The sequence below is a fragment of the Scyliorhinus canicula genome, chromosome 14, assembly GCF_902713615.1.
Source record: "Scyliorhinus canicula chromosome 14, sScyCan1.1, whole genome shotgun sequence".
In the NCBI taxonomy this organism is placed as follows: Eukaryota; Metazoa; Chordata; class Chondrichthyes; order Carcharhiniformes; family Scyliorhinidae; genus Scyliorhinus; species Scyliorhinus canicula.
In genome coordinates this window covers 58,634,983-58,660,215 of record NC_052159.1, presented here as the reverse complement: position 1 = coordinate 58,660,215, position 25,233 = coordinate 58,634,983, and the positions used below count along the sequence as shown (strand labels likewise).

The window sequence follows — 25,233 nt, the reverse complement described above, 5'->3', positions numbered from 1 at the left end:
TGGCAGGAGCCAGCAGGCTCCCTGGCCGCTCGCTCCCATATTGTGGACATTCATGTGGGAGAAAACCCAAACTTCATCCACCCCGAGGCAGTTGGCCGGCGCTTTAATGTTTTGTAGAATTATAATCATAAACCCCCATCTACTTATCACAAGTTTATATTTTAGTATCTCCACATCCTGTAAGTTCTCGACTCTGACCAATTGGCATTTTGGGCGAGATCCACTTTTATTTGAAGGTTCATAATTTTCGGATGTTTTGCCACATGGAATATTGCTTTTGCAATAAAGGTTTTTCCGTGTTCTGGCAAATGTTTGTGTAGCAGAGGATGTGCTTTGCTGATCTTCTGCACCCATCTTTAAAAAACACCTGTGATGTTTGTTACACTTTTTCCTAAAAGATAACAATGTTTCTTATCGGATTTAAAAATACTTTATTGAATTGTACGTAAGTAAGGGGCTGGTTTAGCTCACTCGGCAAAACTGCTGGCTTTTAAAGCAGACCAAGCAGGCCAGCCTGTACCAGCCTCCCCGGACAGGCGCCGGAATGTGGTGACTAGCGGCTTTTCACAATAACTTCTTTGAAGCCTACTCGTGACAATAAGCGATTTTCATTTCATTTCAAGTATCCTGCATTATAGTGAATTGGAATATGCATTTATTTTGTAACATGTGAATCTGCCAAGCCCTAACATCTCAATCTCTGCTCCTGATTTGAACCAGAGATGTTTGTGCTCTCATCCACCCATCAATGTCTCCCTTTTTGCTGCAGCTTCAAGAAGATCTTGTACTTTTCTCCATCTGTGAAATGATGCGGATCTGCTCCCATGTACAGCACAATCAGAACGGCATAAGTATTGTTGCCAATTTGAATCTTGCCCCCCCCCCCCCCCCCCCCCCCCGCTATCGAGTTATCTGCTCCTTGTTTTCCCAGTCAAACTCTACTGCTTCTCTAATTTTCCAAATCTGATGTGTATTCTGCTTTCTGATTATTCCTAGTTGACTGCTTAACTAGACTGTGCTACTTACTGTCAGCCACTCTAACTGTTCTGGCACTGATTCCACAATGAGCCTTTACACCACTGCAGTAATCCTGAACTAGTCCACATTCTGCCAATGCCTCCTGCCTAAGATGCTGACCTCAAAAAAGGTTCTTGGATGCTTTTCCTTTCTTGTATCAACCCCTAGTTTAAGATGCTTCCTGAGTAACCATCTCCTATCTCCATTCATGTACTCATTTTGCTTGCTGCTTAAGCCCCATTTTGTCTTTCCACCCATTTCTGGGCCCTGTTCTGTTACAGCCTAGGGTTCTAAAATATACAACTGCAGAGATAGTTGATGCACAGGTTATGGTTTCCAAAATTCCATAGATTCTTGGTAGATCCTAACAGATTGAAAGTTGGCAAACATAACCTCTATTCAAGGGAGACAGAAAGCGGAAACTCGCAGGCTAGTTAGTGTGACATTAGTCGTCAGGAAAGTGCTAGGATCTATTATTTAGAAATTTTTAGAAGTGTACTTGGAAAAGCATGGAATAGTGCGATTAGACAAACTCTACATGGAAAATCATGTTTGACAAATTTATTAGACTTTTGAGAATATATCTAGTAGGGTAGATGGAGCGGAGCTAATTGATATAGTGTACTTGCATTACCAAAATCATTTGATAAGGTGTCATGAAAGACAAGGGCTCATGGAGTTCTTTCTTGAGTTCTTTTCTTTCTCCTGCTCCTTAGGCAGTACCTCGGAGTTGAGGATAACTTGCTTCCACACTAAAAATGAGTTCTCAGGTGACTGAGGTGTCCAATGCGTGACCTAAATTCTTTGTCGCAGGTGGTGGTTGGAGGAGTGGATGGGTGGGATGCTCAGATTGCCATGCTCTCCTTAGCTGTCGATGGTTGGCTTCAACTTGCTCTCAGCTATGGAACACAAGGTGTTCAGCTTCTTCCCAAATGCTTTTCCTCCACGTCAGGTGGTCTTGTCCCAGGGCATCCCAGGTATTGGTGGGGCTGTTGCACCTTTTCAAGGAGGCTTTGAGGGTGTTCTTGAAGCTTTTCTTCTGCCCTCCTGGGGCTTGCTTGCCGTGTCAAAGCTCCGAGTAGAGCACTTGTTTCAGGAATCTCGTGTCAGGCATGCAGACAATGTAGCCCACCAAGCAAAATTGATCGGGTGTGGTCAGTGCTTCAATGCTAGGGATGTTGGCCTGAGCAAGAAAACGTGTTGGTGCACCTACCCTGCCAGTGGATTTGCAGAATCCTGTGGAGGCATGCTGGTGGTACCTCAGGGTTTTGAGGTGCCTGCTGTCCATAACCCACGTCTGAGCCTTATAGGAGGGCAGATATCACTACTGCACTGTCGGCCATGAGCTTGGTACTGTGTCTGAGGTTCTGGTAATATGTTAGCGTGAATGGATAATAGATGACCAGGAAGCAAAGAGTAGGGATAAATTATGTATTTTCACGTTGGCAAACTGTAATTGGCGAAGCACTGCAAAGTCGTTGCTGGGGCCTCAACTATTTAATATATTAATGACTTCAATGAAGAGACTGAGAGTAATGTATCCAAGTTTGTTGGGAATGCAAACTGATGAGGACGCAAAGAGATGTAGACAAGATTATATATGAATGTGCAACAAGTAGATTGGCAGACGGGTTATGTTAATGTGGAAGTGTGAAGCTATTCACTGTACCTGCATCCTAATTGTGTATTCCTTGCATGAGTAATTCCAAGTGTCTCTGAAAATCAACATTTAAAAGTTTCACGCCTATTAAAAAATGTTCTGCCGAATCCAGCAGATAGTGGAGGATGACAAAGGTGAAGGAGCAACTAGTATGGAAACTCTTCTGTGCAGAGCGAATTGGACAGAAGGTATTTCCGAGAGGCAACTTAAATTCTAAAGTGACAACTCCCAAGGGAGATTTCGCTGTCTGGTATAATCACTCCACATACTTCAGCCTCCTCGATATGCCTAGTGGAGTTCGGACCAAGTGTTCCTTGTAGTATCATGGTGGCCTTGGCTTTGAGGCAGATACTTTGACTGGATGTGCACTGAGCCAGCTGCTCTGGTGACATCCAGCCACTTCACCATTTGGTACATCCCTGATTGTGGTGATCTTGCCATCAGGGCCCTTTCCTCCAACAGTCATCTGAAAGTATGCTTGAGGTATGAATTCCTTATCAATGGCCCCCACAACATAGCTACCACTCCTGTTACAGAGAAAATCCTCGCTGGAGGTGATCAACTTTGAGAGCCTGTTCAGTTCCTTGCAGAAGACGTGCAGCTCCTTCAAGGAGACACATTTCCCCCAAGAGTGACCGACTTAACACAGCATAATATCCATCAGCTAATTTATGACCACTGCTTGAACCCTTTAGGACAGCACTCTTAGCAGTTTCCAGCACCCTGGGCAAGCACCCTTCGGCCTCTATCTATTGCTAGTTTGCTGTCTAAGCTTCCTTGGCAGGCCAATGTGGACTCCTAAGTAGAGGAGACCCAAGTTCCTCCAGTGGAGAATCCACCTCCAACTTGCCTATCTGGAGTCGAGAACATTTCTCCGGGTTGATCCTTGCTGAGAATGTGAGCTGAGAATGTGAACGAGGTGGCATTGCCCTGGCAAGGATCTTTACATTCTAAAGAAGGAAACTGGGTACCAGTTCTCCAGCAGAATTGCCCCTCTTGGACAGCTGGGCAATGACTGCTCTGTGCCAAAAGGGGCATTCCCCCACCCCCTTTGACCCAAGGATATCCCACAATGTTCCATGGAGTTCTTGGGTGACTTCGTACGGCCCTGGGAACTTTCCCCTCGAGCGTTATGTGATCAGCTGTGCAGGCTTAGCAGAGCATTGATCAGCTTGGTGCCCTCTGGGCCGACGCTCGGCAGGTGCTCCCACAAATCTCTGCGTGCTTGGATCCTTGTTGGATCAAGGGAAAACAGAACCTAATATTAGGCATGTGTTTTGACACTGATCTCCTATGGATCCATCATCAACCAGCAATCCCAAGAGGTGCTTATGGTCCCTCTATCTTTATTTTCAGCAAGCTGAAGGTGGTTCAATTGCCAGAGGAGCTGGACCCATGCCCTTGCATATTTGTCCAAGAACCTGACAAGTTGCAGGTCCTTCAGCACTCCCTTATTTTGTGCATCTTCTGAAGGACCAGGTTGTAGATGAGTTGACTAAGGCAGGGCTTGGGTTGAGCACCTCCTTCTCCAACCACACCTACCCACTGGAGCTTGGGGATAGACCAGTGTGTAAGCAGCAAAGGGGAAAACTGGTCAGTCGCAACACCGCATCATTGCAGTGCCTCGTCGAATTGACCAGGTGAGCTTTCTATTTTACTCAGTTAAAATTGCACCGCACCTTGTAAAAATGTCTAGTTTTCAGACAAGACAGCCAGATTTGTGACACTGTACTGTATAAATCCAGGTAACAGTTGAATGATATTTCTAAACTTGCAACATAATCAGTTAATGAAATATAATAAAGATGACAGGACAGGTGGTGTGTTTCATCTGTACCATGTAGGAACATTACCTACTGGCACTAACATAGAAATTGTGTTGCATTTAATCGGCAGTAGAGAGATGTGAGGGAGGAATTTACAGATAGCTGTGGTATGTTTGAAGGCCCTCCGGGGGGGGGGGGGGGGGGTGTTTATTGTGGGTGGGGAAGATGTCAGGTGGTTTGCCCACTGTTGGGCCAATTGAGGCCGCTAAATGGCCACTAAGTTCCTCGATCCACCTCAGCTACTATTTTGCCCACAGCAGGGGAGACACATGCCAGGTGAGTAACCCAGCTGCTTTAACTGGCTTTGGTCAAGTGGGGGACCTCCTTTATAGGTCCTTTAGAGAACCCCTCCCAGCCTCAGTCCCTCATTTCCCCCTCTATAACTATGTTATGGAACCAACTACAGATAAAGCTTTTTTAGATCTAGTATTATGCAATGAGGAACATTTGTAATGTCATAGTAAAAGATTCACTGGGAAATAGTGAGTAATGAGTAACTAAAATAAATATTTGATTTATTATTGTCATATGTGTTAGTATACAGTGAAAAGTATTGTTTCTTGCATGCTATACAGACAATGCATACATAGGGAAGGAAAGAGAGACTGCAGAATATAATGTTACAGTCATAGCTAGGGTGTAGAGAAAAGATCAACTTAATACGAGGTGGGTCCATTCAAAAGTCTGATGGCAGTAGGGAAAAAGCTGTTCTTGAGTCGGTTGGTACGTGACCTCAACCTTTTGTGGCTTTTTCCTGACTGAAGAAGGTGGAGGAGAGTATATCAGGGGTGGGTGGAGTCCTTAATTATGCTGGCTGCCTTTCTGAGGCAGCGGGAATTGTAGACAGTCAATGGATGGGAGACTAGTTTGCGTGATGGATTGGGCTCCATTCATGACCTTTTGTAGTTTCCTGCGGTCTTGGGAAGAGCAAGATCCATACCAAGCTGTGATACAACCAGAAAGAATGCTTTCTATGGTGCATCTGTAAAAGCTGGTGAGAGTCGTAGCTGACATGCCAAATTTCCTTAGTCTTCTGAGAAAGTAAAGTTGTTGGTGGGCTTTCTTAACTATAGTGTGGGGGTGGGGGTAGAACCAGGACAGGTTATTGATGATCTGGACACCTAAAAACTTGAAGCTCTCGACCCTTTCAACTTTGTTCCCATTGATGTAGACAGGGACATGTTCCCCACTACGCTTCCTGATGTCGATGATAATCTCCTTCATTTTGTTGACATTGAGGGAGAGGTTATTGTCATCGCATTAGTTCCTCTATCTCATTCCTGTATTCTGTCTCGTCATTGTTTGAGATCCGACCGACTACTGTGGTGTCATCAGCAAATTTGAAAATCAAGTTGGAGGGGAATTTGGCCACACAGTCATAGGTGTATAAGGAGTATAGTAGGGGGCTGAGGACACAGCCTTGTGGGGCACCGGTGTTGAGGATGATCGTGGAGGTAGTGTTGTTGCCTATCCTTACTGATTGTGGCCTGTGGGTTATACCTTGTCTTGCTGTGTTAATGACTTTAATGAAGAGACCAAGAGTAATGTATCTAAGTTTTCTTATCATACAAAGCTATGTAGGAATGCTTGCAGTGAGGGTGTCACAAAGAAATATAAACAAGGTTATGTGAGTGGGCAACAAGTAGAATCGAGAACGTACGGGCACATTCTTACGATAAGGAGCTGATCATTTGGGATATGAGAAATTTGTTCACTCAGAGAGTTGTGAATCTTTGGAAGACTTTATCCCAAAGGGTTATGGATGCTCTATCATTGAATATATTTATGGCTGAGGTAGAAAAATGTTTGAACTCTCAGGGAATCGAGTGATATGTGGACTAGGCGGGAATGTGGAGTTGTAGCCTAATATCAGCCATGATTGTGTTGTGAGGCAGAGCAGCTTGATGCATCATAGGATTTACTTCTATTTCTTATGTCCTTATCATCCTTTGAGCAAAGTTACTCTGACTTATAAAAGCAAAATGCCGTAGATGTTAGAAATCTGAAATAATCAAAAAATGTGGAAATATTGGTCTTCCTATCTCAACTCCATTTTTTTCTCTCCTTGTACATCTCTAGTTCATCCAAGGCTCTATGTCACCTCAACATTTTTAGGATTCCCGGCTCTGGCCATTTCTTCTTCCCTAATTTGTCTAAACTTCCGTCCCCAGTTTGAGAGCTCTCCACATCTTCCTTGAGGAGACCCAACCAGCCCTTTTCCACCATCACCTCCTTCGCCTGGCTGACATTGTGCTCACTCTGAACAGCTTCTCCTTTAACTCCATTCACTTCCTCCAAATGAAAGACATTTCTGTGAGTTTGTGGGTCCCAGCTATTCTTTCCTTTTTGTGACATATGTGGAACATTTATTATCCCTGTCCAAATCTACTTTTTTTGTACGTTAATGACTGTATCGATGCCTCCTCCTGCTCTTGCTGCGAATGTGAAAATTTCATTAACTTTGTTTCCAATTTCCAGTCTAGTCTCACTTTTATCCGTTCCCATCTCTAATTCTTCTGTTCCCTTCCTCGACTTCCCTGATGCATTTCTCACCTGCTCTCACTCCTTCCCTTCCCTCCCAGAATCATGATCGGTTTCCTCTTGCTTTCACCTTCCACTCTACCAACCTCTGTAAGGTTTTCTTTTTTGGTCAGCTGTTCGCCAATTCCAGTGTGATGCCATCACCAAACACATCTTCTTCCCCTTTCAGCATTCCAAAATGATTGATGCACCACCCTGGTTCACCCCTCAATCACCGCTAATTATCCTTACCTAAGACCATAAGACATTGGAGAAGATTTAGGCCACATGGCCCATCGAGTCCTCCACCATTCAGTCATGGCTGATATTTTTCTCACCCTATTCTCCTGCCTTCTCCCATAACCCCTGATCCCCTTATTAATCAAGAACCTATCTATCTCTGTCTTAGACACTCCGTGTTTTGGCCTCCACAGCCTTCTGCGGCAAAGAGTTCCACAGATTCACCAGCCTCTGGCTGAAGAAATTCCTCCTCATCTCTGTTTTGAAGGATCGTCCCTTTAGTCTGAGATTGTGTCCTCTGGGTCTAGTTTTTTCTACAAGTGGAACATCCTCTCCATGTCCGCTCTATCTAGGCCATGAAGTATCCTGGTTACGGGGTTAGGGCAGGGGTGGTGGGCCGAGGTAGAGTGTGCTTTCAGAGGGTCGGTGCAGACTCAATGGGCTGAATGGCCTCCTTCTGCACTGTAGGGATTCTATGTTTTCTATATAACATTAGAAGCCCTATACTTGGGGATGCATAGATTGTGGGGTTTAAAATTCAGGTTAGAACAGAGTGTTGAAATTGAATGTTTGTCTCGGCATGAGATAGTGGAGCTTATGGCAGGTCTGAAGCTGAGAGTCATACATTACTGATATCTAGCTACAGGAAGCAATGACTCATCCAAGACATTCTAGCAAGCGGTCTTGACAACATTGAGGTCTTGAGGTGATGCGAAGAGGTAACGGTGGGTGTTATCAATGATCTTGGCATTGGCCCCATCCTTGCAGACGATGTCTGTAAAATCTCAGATACTTCGGCCAGTTTTACCTAGATGTCTTTTTGCTGAGGCATACAAAGGACAACACAAGTATAAAGTTCAATCAAGTTTATTTAACACAATAATACTAACCCTTAACTTATCCCAATATTGTTCACAAAAGGTCCCAAGATTCATGATACTACCCGTATCGATGAAATCAGTTGGGCTACAGGTCCGATTCTCTGACTCTCTCGTTTCGCAGGGTCGTCTTTGCAAAGGTGGGTCTCGCTGGCTGCTTCCTTATGTCAGTCTTCTGAATCGTCATCGTCACGGTCACCTCCACGCCGAGGCATCGCTGGGGTGCGACTTTTGGGGGGGGGGTCTACCTTTACGCCCGCCTTTCGCACCTTTCCAGAACCTTCTCTGGCCCCCAATATCCAATGGGCTTGATGACGACTGCTTGGGTCCCATCCCTAGGTGACCATATCCGGTGGTGTTTGTACATAGCCGTTTACCATATATGGTAACGGTGGGAACTCTGGGCGCCAAAAAGTCTGGCTCGGTCTGAGCAACCCATAACAGATAAATGCATATGAATGGAACCGATTATCTCCTGATGGGTGATTGATAACACAGGCCCAGACATGTCTTGTCAGTATTTTTGTGTTTAGTGTATTTGGATTTTGGTCAAGTTCGAATTCCCATCGGCCTACCTGGAATAGACTGCAGTTTAATTTAAAATATCCAATTCTTAGTGTGCAATTTTATCAGGCCGAAAATCCAGGCCATTCCAGACCACCGCACTCTAAATGGCAATGTGTGGATAAGGTAGAGGAGGGGCTGCAGGATATATCCTTCCGACAGATATGAGAGAAGGAGATAAACCATTGATTTAAAATCGTTACTATTCCTATCGAGGCCAATAACCTTTTAAAATATGTTTGAATTTCCAATGGCTTGACTGAAAGGAACACACAATAAGGTTTTAAGACTTGTACTGCAACATTATCTAAATACTAATAAAATACAGAAAATGCTGGAAATACTCAGCAGGTTACAGAAACATTTGTGGAGAGAAAGAGAGTTAATAACTCCGGTCTGTGACCTTTCACCAGAACTGATGAAAGATCTAATGAAAGGTCACACAGACTTGAAACATTAACTCTGTTTCCCTCCACAGATGCTGCTATAACCTGCTGAGTATTTCTGGCATTTTCTGTCTTTATTTCAGTTTTCCAGCTTCTTCAGTATTCTGCTTTTTGATTGTCTGAATACTATTCAGTTCACTCTCACTGTTTTCTCACATTCGTGCCTGAGAGTTTCAATCATACAACTAGAAAAACTGCAACCTGAGACTACAATGGCTTTCTATTGACTTTCCCTTTCCTGGCAATGTGAATCGCATGGGCCTTGTATCCAAGTACCAACGCTAAATAGCTACCCTCGAGAATACCACCCCCCCTTCCCCAACTTCATTGTACCTTGGAAGTAAACAGTACATTTGAAAAGACTGACGTTCCCAACACCTTCCTGTGAGACTTTGAGACCAACAGCCTCCCCACAGTCAGCACGACTGCTGTTGACATTGTCTACAGGTGTGAATATCTTGCACACTCTTCCCAATAAGTCAACTTGCCCCCACCCCCATAGCAAACAAACCACCCAGGCTTGCTGCCGGGTATAATTCGAAGCAGGCCACATTACCCCTTTCACTACTCCATTTTACTTTAAATTAAAGAGATGGTTGCAAAACGTAACAATCTTAAACTTTGTATTTGTAACAAAATGCATTGACTGTGTACAGGTATGCAGAAATGGAACAATACAAGAGCAGTTCCACACAGTTGGACAGCAGAAGTGAGATAGTTTTGGGGTGGGTGGGGGGGGGGGGGGGCGCGGCCGGCGGTTGCGGATGCGGATGGAGTTGTGTGAGCAACTTTATTGAACAATTTTGCAGAGGATGGAAACAGATATCTTGATCATGGCATTGGTGATTTCTGGCAGTGTGGAAGTTTTACTGGAGGAATTTATTTTGGAGAATTCAGCACTTGGGTAAGGAGGTAGGAGTGATAGACAATAGACAGCAACTTGACATTAAAATTGAGACTGTAACTGTGCTATTGCCCACTGTGATTCTGTTTTGGTTCAGGAGCATCTATATGTAATATGGTCTGACCCATATTAAATAATTGCGGAATAATGAGACTTGGAATTGTAATTTTTAAAAATTGGTGCTCTTGTGTTCACCATATATGTAAGGCATGGAATATTGTGGTATGGTTCCTTTCTCTTCCTTACCCTGTGGATTTCAGGTTTGAGCAATCTATGTAAAACCTTGTGCTCGGTCCTTGTCTTTGGCAAAAGTTAACAAGATGAATGTGTTTTCAGCTGTATAGAATCACAACACACTGCAAACTGAGATGTTGCATATGTGTCCAATTGCAGCTTGAATGGAATAGGGGCATAAAATTTAAGAGCCACAACAATGTTGACCATGACCTGCTTTTAGGCTGTGGTTGTGGCTGCAGCAGTTGACAGGTTTCATTCATAGTCCCATATGAATTGGTGATGTTGGTCTTCACTGACTGTGCACTTGTCGCCACTGAAATTGAGGCAAGAGAATTGTTCCCTGCAAACTCTGCAGATATGGCTTACTTCTGAATGTCTTGGTCCACCTCCTCCTCCCCCAATTCGAGCAGCATGACCTGCTCTGTGGCACCTCTTCATTCTCCCAGCCATGTTTAATTTCCATAGAAATGCAACCAGACCATCCATGCCTAGAATGAACTTCTTTCTGCATAATATTTTAAATGTCACAAGTACTGTAAGATCAGCCAGACCATCCTTAAAAACTTCAGTCAAGTATAGAAAACCTAGTGAAACCTAGAAAAAAATAGTGTGATTGTTTCATCTGGCTGATGGAACAGCCCAGCAGCTAAATCCTGAGTACTTCATAATCCCTTTAAACTGCACAAGTGGAATGCCCTTCTTAGATGCACATTCATTTTGGTCATTCTGTTCTCATTTTTCACTCATAAATCTGGATAAGCAAGTAGACCTGGCCTGCATTTGCGAAGATGGTGGATATCCCACCATAATTTTAAATTAATTGCCATGATTCAATTAAACATGGGTTTAGTTGGTATGCCTTGGAAATTAGGCAGATTTCAATTCTTGGGGGTTGAATGTGTGAAAAGTGTACAGGGAGGGGAAGAGAAAGAAAGTGTGAACAGTGACATGCATTATAAAAGTCTGCTATGTTTCATGGTGGATCTGAAGGAGCTGTCGCCACCTTCTTGAGAGAACTGAATGGTAATTAGAACAACCTTTACAGTGTGAATCCTGTGAATGTGGTACTCTCATAACCACGTGGAGTGGTTAAAGACAATAGCCTTGATGCATGAAAGGGGAATAGAGGGATGGGGGCAGGGTGAGGAGAGCTAAAGAATCTACCTTCTTAGGCAGACCCTCAGGACTGAGGATGATTTTCTTCTGCTCTGGGGTTGTGGGCCCTGAGTTGGCTTAAGAAGTCTAATGCTGGATCTGCAGACAAATAGGGCAAGTAGTGTTTGATGAGGTGGGTGGGTGCGATGCCCTGATTTTGGTACACTACTTCTGCTGTTTGTGCTTGGTCCCCACCTGGGTCTGTGTAAACGTTCAAAATGGTTAGCACCTTCATGGATCCTTCTCCAGTTTGGGCAATCTCAAGTAAGAGATTTCCACTTATATGGAGGGATATTGCATTTTTTTTCAGGAAGGCTTTAAGGATGTCCCTGAAATTGTTCCTCTGCCCTCCTGGTAATCACTTGCTGTGACAAGGCTCCGAGTGGAGAGTTTGTTTTGGGAGCCTTGTGTCAGGCATACGTGATCCTTAACCAACGGATCTGCCACAGACCACCAAACTGGGGTCAAACAAGGTTGTGTCACTACATCAATGTTCTTTTCCATCTTCCTCCCTACAACACTCCAACCCATCTCCTTGAAATTCCCCACAACAGTGGAACTACTCTACAGCACCATAACCAGTGCTGGTTAAACTAATCAACAAATGCTGCTTCCAGTCCAGAACCAAGATCACCTCAACCTCTGTTGTTGAGCTGCAGTACGCTGACGACATTTGCGTATGTACACATTCAAGATGCCGAGCACCACACTTTCATTGATGCATTCACGGAGTCATAAGGAAGAATGGGCCTTAGGCTAAACGTCCAGAAGACAAAGGTCCTCCACCAGCCTGCTCTGTTGTGCGGCACTGCCCTTTGATCTATCAAGATCCACGGCAAACCATTGGACGATGTGGATCATATCTCATACATAGAACATAGAACAGTACAGCACAGAACAGGCCCTTCGGCCCTCGATGTTGTGCCGAGCAATGATCACCCTACTCAAACCCACGTATCCACCCTATACCCGTAACCCAAACAACCCCCCCTTAGCCTTACTTTTTTAGGACACTACGGGCAATTTAGCATGGCCAATCCACCTAACCCGCACATCTTTGGACTGTGGGAGGAAACCGGAGCACCCGGAGGAAACCCACGCACACACGGGGAGGACGTGCAGACTCCGCACAGACAGTGACCCAGCCGGGAACCGAACCTGGGACCCTGGAGCTGTGAAGCATTTACGCTAACCACCATGCTACCGTGCTGCCTTGGTAGCCTCCTCTCAGCGAGGGCAGACATTGATGATGATAACTCAATATCACCTCCAGTGTGCCAGCACAGCCTTCAACCAACTGTGCAGAAGTGTGTTTGATAACAAAGACCTGAAACCCAGCACCAGACTCCTGGCCTGCAGGTCTGAAGTGCCATCTGCACCGCCTGTATGTGTTAGAGCCGCGAACAACGAACAGCCGACATCTTAAATCCCAGGAGAAATATCACCAGCGATACCTCTGCAAAATCCTGCAAATCAATGGAGGATAGGTAGTCCAACATCAGTGCTCTTTCTCAGCACTGGTTATGACTAATCAGCTGAGTGGGCCACACTGTCTGTATGCCTGGCACAAGTTTTCCAAGCTAAAGGATAACTTTGACATAATTATATGTTTCTGCTTAATCTCTTTCAATAAAGGATTTTAATTAATAAAAACGATGCTTTGATCAGTGAAGAGATCCTGATGTTCTCTATTCTTTTGCGGGTTTGTCTAACAACCGAGATCATGTCAGAGGTTCCTCTGGAAGATCTGAAGCTACACTCTCTGTTTGAGGACTTTGTCAGCCACAGCAAGTAGGGAGAATGCATGTCAGGATTTTTTCCCACTATGGACAAGAGGGATAACTGTACCTTGATTGTTTCCACAGCATGATTTATCCAGCAAAAGCAAGTTCAGTGAATTGGTTAGTCTGGATGGCCGAAAACCATTAGTCTAACCAGATCCTCTTTACTCAACTCTCGAGCCCAACATTCAAGGGAACGACAAAGAAAATGCTTCAAAGACATTCTGAAGCTCTCCTTGATGTGCGGTGATATAGACCTTAATGACTGACTAGGAGGAGTTTGCTGCCAGTTGTTCAGAATGGTGACCCGTGTCAATTTAGCTGCATCTTGCTTTGAGTCTCAACACCTTTCATAATGAGGCAGAGCAGTGATAGAGAAGGAAAGAAAAGGAAGCAAATGCTACGTTCCAGATCGCACTACTCACGAGACATCCTGCCCCAATCTCCAAAGTGCTACGGTCCAAGAATTGGCCTGCTCAGTCACATGACAAACTTCCGACCTTGAGTAGATGTCATCCTGCAATCCATGAGGAGCTGCTGCCACTAATTTTATTTAGTAGAACTGAAGGTAGAATTGTTTGCAGCGATTTAACCATCATCAAGGAGGTATGACCACAGAATAATTTGTCTAGTGCAACTAGATTGTAGGTGCGAGGAGCAAGATCAGATGGAACGCTTCCTTGACATGTAAAAGCAAGTATAACATTGCCTTTCTGGTTGGGGAATGGATCTTTGAAATTAAGATTTTTCAATTGATGTTGTATTTCCCAAATGGACATCCAGAAGTGCAACAGGAAGTAGTTAGTGAAGGATGAACTTTCACAAAAAATAGCTAGAATGCAGTGAATTTGAAATGGGATGAAATGAAATTTAAGATCCTAAAGATAAACAAGGTAACATGTTGGGCAATAGGACCAGCAAACTTGGTGTTGGTTTCATATTCATAGAATCATAGGCTTTACCGTGCAGAAGGAGGCCATTCGGCCCATCGAGTCTGCACTGGCCCTTGGAGAGTGCACCCTACTCAAGCCCACACATCCAGCCCATCCCCATAACTTAATACCCCACCCAACCTTTTTGGACACTAAGGGTATTTTAGCAAGTCCAATCCACCTAACCTGCACATCTTTGGACTGTGGGAGGAAACCCACGCACTCGTAGGGAGAGGGTGCAGACTCCACACAAACAGTGACCCAAGCCGGAAATCAAACCTAGGACCCTGGAGCTGTGAAGCAACTGTGCTAACCACTATGCTACTGTGCTGCCCACAAAACATTACACTACAAAACGCAAGTATTTCTGACATTAGTAATATTGTTGGTGGAAGTTATAAATAGCTAGACTATAGAGCCTAAAACATTCAAAAGCTATCTAAAGCTTTAGGTGCAAGCATTACTTCAGTTTTATTTTCTCATTCCCCTCTTAACCTCTATAAGCATGTTGAATACTGTCCCTCTGACAAGAATCTTACAGGGTCAGGAATCTATTGGGTTTATTAAAATATTTGACCGTTATTAATGTTGATTCAGTTCCTTTATTCTGTGCACAGCGGATGAATTCCTCCTTCATTTTTTATTTTAAGCGCTCAATATAAATGAAGGTTGGTGATAATTAATTCTTTATACCTCTATTTTCAGATCAGTGACAAAGCTCGACATTTAAGACTATCCATATTTTCTCTGGAAACTAATTTTGGAAGTTTTTAATCTTATAGAACATAGAACAGTACAGCACAGAACAGGCCCTTCGGCCATCGATGTTGTGCCGAGCATTGTTCGAAACCAAGATCAAGCTATCCTACTCCCTGTCATTCTGGTGTGCTCCATGTGCCTATCCAATAACCACTTGAAAGTTCCTAAAGTGTCCAACTCCACTATTGCAGCAGGCAGTCCATTCCACACCCTAACCACTCTGAGTAAAGAACCTACCTCGGATATCCCTCCTATATCTCCCACCCTGAATCTTCGAGTTATGCCCCCTTGTAACAGCTGCATCCACCTGAGGAAATAGTCTCTGAACGTCCACTTTATCTATCCCCCCATCATCTTATAAACCTCTATTAAGTCGCCTCTCATCCTCCTCCGCTCCAAAGAGAAAACCCCTAACTCCCTCAACCTTTCCTCATAAGACCTATCCTGCAAACCAGGCAGCATCCTGATAAATCTCCTTTGCACCCTTTCCAATGCTTCCACATCCTTCCGATAGTGAGGTGACCAGAACTGCACACAATACTCCAAATATGGTCTCACCAGGGTCCTGTACAGTTGCAGCATAACCCCGCGACTCTTAAACTCAAGCCCCCTGTTAATAAACGCTAACACACTATAAGCCTTCTTCATGGCTCTATCCACTTGAGTGGCAACCTTCAGAGATATGTGGACATGAACCCCAAGATCTCTCTGTTCCTCCACATTCCTCAGAACCCTGCCGTTGACCCTGTAATCTCATTCAAATTTTTTCTACCAAAATGAATCGCCTCGTACTTATCAGGGTTAAACTCCATCTGCCATTTTTCGGCCCAGCTCTGCATCCTATCAATGTCTCTTTGCAGCCTACAATAGCCCTCCACCTCATCTACTACTCCACCGATCTTGGTTTCATCAGCAAATATACTGACCCACCCTTCAGTCCCCTCCTCCAAGCCATTGATAAAAATCACAAATAGCAGAGGACCCAGCACTGATCCCTGTGGTACACCGCTGGTGACTGGTCTCCAGTCTGAAAATTTTCCATCCACCACCACCCTCGGTCTTCTATGTGATAACCAGTTACTTATCCAATTGGCCAAATTTCCCTCTATCCCACACCTCCTTACTTTCTTCATGAGCCGATCATGGGGAACCTTATCAAATGCCTTACTAAAATCCATGTATACGACATCAACTGCTCTACCTTCATCTGCACACTTAGTTACCTCCTCAAATAATTCAATCAAATTTGTGAGGCAAGACTTACCCTTCATGAATCAGTGTTGACTATCCTGGATTAAGCTGCATCTTTCCAAATGGTCATAAATCCTATCCTTCAGGACCTTTTCCATTAACTTACTGACCACTGAAGTAAGACTAGCTGGCCCATAATTACCAGGGTCATTCCTATATTGAACTTTGATTTGTTTAAACCATTTTCATGCTAAGGATCAGTTTATTTTGTTTAGATTTTTGAAAGGCATGAGCCACTGACAACTATATTCATTGCCACAGCCTCTAACATGTTTATGAAAGAATGTGCTTTTGACTAGTTGGAAAAGATTTTTAAAGAGACAAAATCAAAATAAAGCTGCGCATCATGTATTAGATGAGGGCCAGATTGAAGAAGAGGGTAAGGGGTCGTTATTAAAGTTGAAAAAAATTGAAGTTCAGATTGGGAAAGGTTTTAAAAAGGAGTCAAATATTGGGGACAAAAGGGACAATGTGTGATTAAGGAATGTTACACTTGATTTATAAAGAAAAATCAAGGTTCACAATGTAGTTTTTCCTCACTTCGTTTGAGTAACTGAAAACTTACACAAGCTGTCAGGATTAATTAAGGAGTAAAATCTGCTCCGTAATCTTAATAGAAAAAGCAGGTATCATTTAAAAATTAGAAGAATTTTGAACCCGTTGGCAAGCAAAGCTATATTTCTTTGGGGTGGTTTGTACACAATTTTCCTTTTGAATTGAATGGGTCTGAACTTCTGAGCTCCTCGGCGTCACATTGGGAGATACCCCAAAGGTGTGCTGGGGAATACCTTTCGGAAGTTTACGGATAAGCTTTGCACAGCAATTGCTCTGGCCCTCCCCGCACCTCCAATTTCCTCTGTGACACGGCTTCTTCAATCCTGCTCTTCTACACTTCAATGCCTCAAGGATGCACTGCAGTGTCTGAACCTTGCCTCGCCTAAGTCAGAAGGTCAAGTGAGACAGGCTGAAAAAAAATACCTCAAGTAATTGAGTATGGAGTGGCAATCCAATGCAGATTGCTACTCTGAGGAAGTTGTAGCCCAATGAAACTGAGCAAACTTAAATTTAGACATGCAGACTTTTAATCACCAGTTCACCACAGTAAGGTGGGGTAGGATCAACCAAAAAAAGGCAAACCTGTTTGCTGTTTATTTTTAGCAGTCTTTGTTCAACATGAATTCAGAGTCCTGAGACGCCCACTGTTCCTCCTCAGTGTGGTAATATTTACAGTAACTGGTAGGCCAGCCTATGGTTATATATTGTGTTTGAGCTCTTTCCAAAACATTTGTGCCTGGTTAAGGATTATAACGTACCATTTTAATGTTTTTCACTTGTCAATCCAATTTCAAACCAGTGAATATTGGTAACCATTCAGTTAATTTCTTGACTGATGCATTGAACGACCAGAAGCATAATATTTCATAATATCATAGAATCCCTACAGTGCAGAAGGAGGCCATTCAGTCCATCGAGTCTGCACCAATCATGTAAAAGACCCTATCTAAGCCCAATCCCCTGCCCTTTCCCCATAACCACCTAACCTTTTGGACACTTGGGTGGAGTGGCCATGCTCAATTACCCCTAACCTGCGCATCTTTGGACTGCTGGAGGAAACCGGAGCACACTGAGGAAACCCAGGCAGACAGTGGGAAAATGTGCAAACTCCACACAATCACCCGAGGTCGAAATCAAACCCGGGTCCCTGGCGCTGTGAGGCATCAGTGCTCATCACTGTGCCGCCCTTCCTAGTTCGTTGTTGTAAATTCTAGTTTTTTATCATAGAATTTACAGTGCAGAAGGAGGCCACTTGGCCCATCGAGTCTGCACCGGCTCTTGGAAAAAGCACCCTACCCAAGGTCAACACCTCCACCCTATCCCCACAACCCAGTAACCCCACCCAACACCAAGGGCAATTTTGGACACTAAGGGCAATTTATCATGGCCAATCCACCTAACCTGCACATCTTTGGACTGTGGGAGGAAACCGGAGCACCCGGAGGAAACCCACGCACACACGGGGAGGATGTGCAGACTCCGCACAGACAGTGACCCAAGCCGGAATCGAACCTTGGACCCTGGAGCTGTGAAGCCATTGTGCTAGCCACAATGCTACCGTGCTGCCCGTATACTTTTAATCCTTTGGAAAATGGATTATATACCCTTGGCGTTTCAGTAGCTATGTTGCTTGAATTCTAGGTGAAATCAGTATTTCTTTTCAATTAAGCATCTTTAACCCTTTCATTAGTGTTGTCTCTGAATGCAACATTGTCACATTGGATGTAATTATTACTTTAAGAATAGAATTTGTTCCCATCTCTAGCCCTGTGAATTCAAGCTTCAAGAGCAGAGTACCGAATCACATTTATTTTTAATTTGGCAGTTTTTTGATACTCTAAGCTTTTGCATAACTTGTTGTAATGACAGCAATAAAGTAAAACCTGCATATTTAAATATAAAGCAGATATTGTCTTTCAATGTATCTTGTCTCACTACAATAGTAACAGGGTTTTGGTGAGGTCCACAACTAGCCAGGTGTTTTTGCCGACAGCCTGCTGCCTAATGACTCATGCCCTCATTCAGCAGCTGCCTGCTAGTTCCCTTTGTTGTTGGCATTGTTGCTGCACACCCCTTGTTAATACACATGATGCCCAGGGCAGACCTTGGTTGACATCAGTGTACTTGTCTTAAGAGGCCTCAAGACCTGACGTGGGATAGAAGTTGGTTTGCATCTGCCTCAGAAACTAATTGTGAACTGGATGATCTCTTATTGGCTAGAAACATGCTTTGGTAATAAGGGAAAGCATAGACATTGTTGGTCCATCTGTTCAGCTATTCATTGTTCTCACTGCCTGCCTGGATGTCTGCAGCTCAAAGTGTATTCGGATTTTTTGTTAACTGCAACATAGAATCAAATGTCTGTCTGCTTTTCAGCTAATGTAAGTGGTAGAAATAACTTTTTTATAAAAGTGATAGTTGTACTTTCTTGTGCCAGGGCAGTTTATACTTGTAAATATAGGAAGTAGAGATTATGTAGTTAAATAAGTGCAGAATTTAAGTGTATCATGTGGATGTAGACCACTTCCTCTTGCTAATTTTTGAATTGCAACCTATCTTTTATATTTGGAAAATTTGATACCAGAATGGCGTATAGCTTTACAGTTGCAATATAATCCACCATTTTAAGCACTTGGTTAAACTTGGATTTTTAAAAGCTGTAAACTATTTTGATGGAATGAAATTGTTGAGAAGAAACAACTAGAAAGGATTTTCATTGTCTCTGACATTTGTATCAATAACATGTGCTACATCAAATCTACAGTTCTGAATATCCTGTTGATTAACTTTCATGAAAGATTTGGCCAAAAATATATGAAGCCTTAATTCTTTTGTGTAGGAAATCAAATTGAGAAATAACTGCTTTATGTTTCAAAAGTTAATAAAACCAAAAAAGTCTTGTTAAGTCAGCTTCTGCAAAGAGAAAGAAAAGTTTTGTGCATATGCCCTTTAATGTTTTTTGCAGACACTAACTAATCTGATCTATATTTCCAGCATTTGCTTTTTTCCAGTTTTTGTATTGTTTCATTTAATTTGTAAAAAACAAAGGGAAACAAAGTTACCTTTTTGGTTATATTGGTTTGTATTTGGAAGCTTTGTTGCACCAAGATTTGTTTTTATATCTATGTTCATTTGTGCAATTTAAGGTGCAAAACATTTGTTTTTTCCATAACGCAGTATACTTTGTAAATACAATATAGGTTGTGGCTGGAAAGGGGTTAAAATACATTGCTATTGTGTCCATACATGCAGCAATTAATGCAAACTTTTCAACGAGCAGACCACCAGTTGCTTGCCTTCAGCAGCCTTCATGGACATCTGGTGGTCCTTTTGCATTAACCAGTTCATTTTATGCAAGTACTTATCTTTTTGCAGATACTGGTTGAACATATTATTAATGTTGATTTTTAATTTTAAAACTAGCAAGAGATTTGTAGTGTTATCAGCTTAATATAGTAATTTGATGGCGACTACAACACTGTATATGGTATGTACTACTATCTGGAGTGTACCACTTCTGTTATATGAAGCCTTTCTGCTTCAGTAGACAAAGAAGTGCATGAGAAAACCTGGAACTGAGCAGCCATCATGGTAGCATCACTAATTTATGTAGCAAATAATTTCTTAATTGTTACTGACATTTGAAGTAATTCCTATGTTCACCCATTTAATAGGTATGGTTAGTCACTTGACCAACTATCATACTAAAAATGAGCCGGCTCTGTTTTTAAAAAAAAAAAATTTCAATTTCTAAGCTGAGTGTATACTCTAACCGTTGGACAAGTACTTGAGATAAAAGACTGCAAAAAGGCTATGGAAAATGGTATAGCATTCTTGTTGCAACCGACAAGCCAAAACTTTACTTGTTTTAATAACATTTTTGTGCCTTTCCAACTACTCTGAGCAGGATAGGAAAATATTAGCCAAAGAAACCCACAATATAGTATTCAACAGTTCGGCATTTGAATAATAACCCTTAAACTGGTTGGTATGTATATTTTCATTTTTTTTCCCTCGCCACTGAATGAGTTAACACTGGATATCCTTTTTAAGCTGATAAATGTAGTATTGATGTGCAGTTTTTGTTCATTTGTCTATACAATGTTAGCATCCAGTGACATGGTATCAATTATTTACCACTTTTATGTTCCTTTGATCCAAGCACCAGTATCCACTTGGTAAAAGGGATTCACTCATGTCAAGGACTATGCATCTGTAGTATATTTTGGACAAGTACATTGTAAATTGAGTGAGTGTTGCAGAATTACAACAATATATGAAGGTGAACAAGATGTGATACAGAAGAAATTGTGATGATTTTTCTTTTCACAACACCTAGCAGGCCCATTTATTTCTGTTACAACTGTGGTGCATATGCTCTGTGAAAGTCGAGCACCTAATGTGCCAGATATTGATGCTCATCATTATCATTGTTATTTGAATAATTGGTGTGTATGCATCTCGGTTGATTTCCTGTGAAGTGTTTTAATTTCTATATAATATAGCTAACAGCACTTATTCCATTGTGAAGTGTTGGAATACTCTAAACCATTCAGCAACTTGTCATTATGGGGATAAACATGCATTAGTCCTGCAGTCTAAAGTAATGTTGAACATATTGCTTACATGTTAAATGTGCCGATCAAGTACTTTCCTGCGGGTGGTTGAGGGGTGGGGGTGGCAGCGGTGAGTACATTAAAAACCTTTATATTTCACTTTGTTTCTTATGCTATTGATATTCCTATTTTCCTTTATGATCAGCCTTGGAAGACATAAACTCTTAACAAAAGTAGATCTCAAACAACTTTCTAGTCATGAGTTGGTACAGTGTATATAACATCGCCAATAAAGAGATGAATATCACCTATTGAATAACTTCTCCATTTGTGATAAAATGCAGTCTATAAGACAATGATGTCGGTGTTCCATGATTTGTTTGGCAGTTGTATTGTTCCAAAAGGGCAAGCCAGACACACTCAAGCCCCTGCACTCTTTGGCCTTTGTTCATTCAAAATTGTTCATTCAGTATTGGTGCATTCATGATGGTATGCTGAAGCATCGCATCCTAGCAACTAAGAGTAGTTGCTTAGCATCACATTTTTGAAATCGATTCACCCTTTTACGCACTTTTAAACCGGGTGCATGGAGAATATAATTGTTTTACTTTTCAGTTGGTGATTTCTCTCTGTTAAATGTTACATTATAGAAACATATAATAATCATTGATGAAGCAATCTGGTGCATTCATTTTAAGCGTTTTTGCTTTGTTATTGTCAAAAAAATGAATATCCAGATTATTCCTCATTCATTCAAAGTCCATGGATGAATGAGGTTTTCTGTCTTCCACAGAGGCAGAACCACACCTTGTGAGCACCATTAGTTTTACAAGAGCCTGTCTTAACAAAGCACTTAGAAAATCACAGTAACATCAGACAGAGACAAGCGTTTTATAAAAAGGACATCATATTTGATGTATGTATTGGCAGGTTTTGAGAATCTAACTGGAAGGGTAAATGAAGGGGAGCCAGCAGATGTGGTATACTTAAATTTCTAAAAGGGGTTTGATAATATGCCCAATCAAAAGATTACTGTGCAAGAAGGTCTTATGCAGTTGGAGTAATAACATGGATGGTACATTGATTAATGGGCAGGAAATAGAGAGTAGGATAAGTGTTTTCATGTCGGACTAATATGGGGCAGTGTGAGGTTATTCACTTTAGTAGAAGAATGGATGAGCAAAATATTTTTTTTAAGGCATGAAACTTTAACATATTGTTCAGAGAGACTTTGGTGAGTACAAATGAACATGAAAGTAAAGTAAACCAACATCCTGGGGGTTACCATTGACCAGAAACTGAACTGCACTAGCCGCATTAATACTGTGGCCATAAGAGCAGGCCGGAGGCTAGGAAGCTTGCGGCGAGTAACTCTCCTCCTAACTCTCCAAAACCTGCCCACTATGTACAGGGCACAAGTCAGGAGTGTAATGAAATACTGTACTATCCATTTTCCTGAATGAGTGCAGCTCCAGCAACACTCGGGAAGCTTGACAGTATCAAGATCAAAGCTGGCCACTCAATTGGCACCTCTTCCACAAATATTCACTCCCATGGGCTGGTTTAGCACAGGGCTAAATAGCTGGCTTTTGAAGCAGACCAAGGCAGGCCAGCAGCACTGTTCAATTCCCGTACCAGCTTTCCCCGAACAGGCGCTGGAATGTGGCGACTAGGGGCTTTTCACAGTAACTTAATTTGAAGCCGGCTTGTGACAATAAGCGATTTTCATTTCATTTTCATTTCATTCCTTCACCATTGACTAACAATGGCAGCAATTTGTACCAAGCGAAAGATGCACTGCAGGAACTCAACAAGGCTCCTTCGGCACCACCTTCCAAACCCACTACCACGGCTATCACTAGAAGGACACGGGAACACCATCTGGAAGTTCCCCTCCAAGTCACCCACCACCCTGACTTGGAAATATATCACCGTTCCTTCACTGTCGTTGCGTTAAAATCCTGGAACTCCTCCTAACTGCAGTGTAGGTGTTCAAGAAAGCAGCTCACCACCACATTCTCGAGGGAAATTGGGGATTGCAATAAATGCTGGCCCATCCAGCAATGCCAACATCCCATGAACTAATTTTAAAAGGATGGTAAATGACATTTTGGTCTTTATTGAAGGAAGACTAGACTACGAGAACAAGGAAGTCTTTTTGCATTGTATAGGGCTGGAATACTGTGCACGGGTTTGGTCCCATTGTCCAAGGAAAGACATACTTAAATAAAAGCAGAAAATACTGGAAAGGATCAGCAGGTCTGGCAGCACCTGTAGAGAGAGAAACAGTTAAGATTCCAAGTCTGTGGACTTCGGTAAGAGCTATGGTGTGATCGTTCACACATTTAGCAACTCCCGCTTGAGGCATTTTTTTTAGTCCTTTTCCCGGTTGTGGGTGGACGTTTTGGAGAAAAAAGATGCAGAGGTGGTGGAGGAAAGCTAGACTCCAACTGTGAGGTCGGTGAATGGATCTGCGGCCCAGAATTGGGTCTAGAACAAAGGAGCTGCAGGAGCAAGAAACTCTTTGTGCGACACAAGGAACGATGGCAGAGGGTAGAAGGTTGGCCCCACCAGCCCAACTATCAACGGAGCAGTTGGTGGACTTTCTGAATTAAAAGTTCAGCCAACAGAGGAGGGAGGTTCAGGAGGACCTGGCGAAGCTGGTAGACATGCTGAAAGCGGGGATTGACCATGTGGAGCTGAGGCTGGAGACCCAGAGTCAGGCGATCCAGAAGGTGGAGAAGGCGGCGAGGGAGCATGAGGAGCAGTTTACCTTGTTGGTGACCAAACAAGGATGCTGAGGGAAACCCAGAAATGGCTCAAGGACAAAGTGGAGGATTTGGAGAACCACCGTCGGAGGAAGAATTTGAGAACAGCGGGAATGCCAGAGGACATCGAGGGACTGGATGCAGGTTCATATGTGGCCAAAATGTTGGAACAGCTAATGTGGGAGGGGGCCTTTGACCGCCCCCTGAAGGTTAATTGGATGCATAGGGCGCTTATGAGGAAGCCGCAGGCGAATGATCCGCCGACGGTGGTGAGGCTACACCAGTTCTTGGACAAAGAGAAGATCTTGCGGTGGGCCAGGCAGATGAGATGATGTATCTGGGAGTGCAACGAGCTCTGGGTATACCAGGACCTGGGCACAGAACTGGCAAAGACGAGAGCCAGATGCAACTGGGTCGAGGCTGCCCTCTTTAAGAAGGTGAAGGTCGGGATGCTGTACCCGGCCTGCCTTTTGGTGACGCACAGCAGCCGCAAATATTACTTTGCAACACCAGAGGAGGCAATGGAGTTTCTGAGAGACAATGAACTGGCAGGAGAAGGAGGACACCGAACTTTGGAGGGAATATGATGTGGTGTTGGTTTGTTTGTTGTATTGCTCTGTTCTTATTTGGGTGATGACCAGGGAGAACCTCTCTTCCCTTCGGAGCTTTTTGGTTGGAGGATGGTAAAGGGTCAGTGCACCTTTTTTTCTTCTTTTCATTGTCCTTGTTTGCACTTTGAAACTGTGCAAGCAGAGAGGATGGGAATCAGTGGGTGGTAGGATGTTTGGCGCCATGTGCAGTGCCAGCCAGGTTAACTGGGCGAGCTAGTTCACGGGAACGCAGTGGTTAGAGATTTAGAGGGGGGTGAGATTGCTGTGGTGTTTGGGGAAGGGAGCACTGCTGCTGGCGGGGGTGGGGGGAAAACGGTTGAGGTGCAATAGGGAGGGAGTTGGTGACGGTGGAAATCCGAAGGCAGGCCTGGTGGGTTACAGGACACAAGGGGAGGGGGCAGGGTGCTCCCCGACCAGGCTGGTTTTCTCCCAAAGACCATTTTTAGGAAAGTTTACACCCTGATTTCAGGGTTTGTTTGGGCGGGGAAATTCCCCTGGGTAAAGAAGGTGCTGCCGGAGCAGTGATGCGGTGTGGAAGGGCTGGCCTTTCCAAACAATGAAGTATTACTGGGC

General features: G+C 43.3%; 1 protein-coding gene across 10 annotated transcripts in view; it reads left to right on the top strand.

Annotated features, from left to right (window-relative positions):
* LOC119977091 (probable ribonuclease ZC3H12C) overlaps window positions 1-25,233 on the top strand; it is a 160,196-nt gene that overhangs the window by 58,191 nt on the left and 76,772 nt on the right. The window contains exon 2 of one of the 10 annotated variants that reach the window (XM_038817682.1): window positions 770-851. The exons of 8 other annotated variants lie outside the window; for them this stretch is intronic. Coding sequence is in view for 1 of the 2 variants with exons in the window: in XM_038817676.1 (XP_038673604.1) it covers window positions 19,083-19,106 (24 nt within the window). In the remaining variant the exon portion in view is untranslated. Of the gene's footprint in view, window positions 1-769; window positions 852-18,513; window positions 19,107-25,233 lie in introns of those variants that run through there. One more of the 10 variants, XM_038817676.1, reaches the window with a different exon arrangement.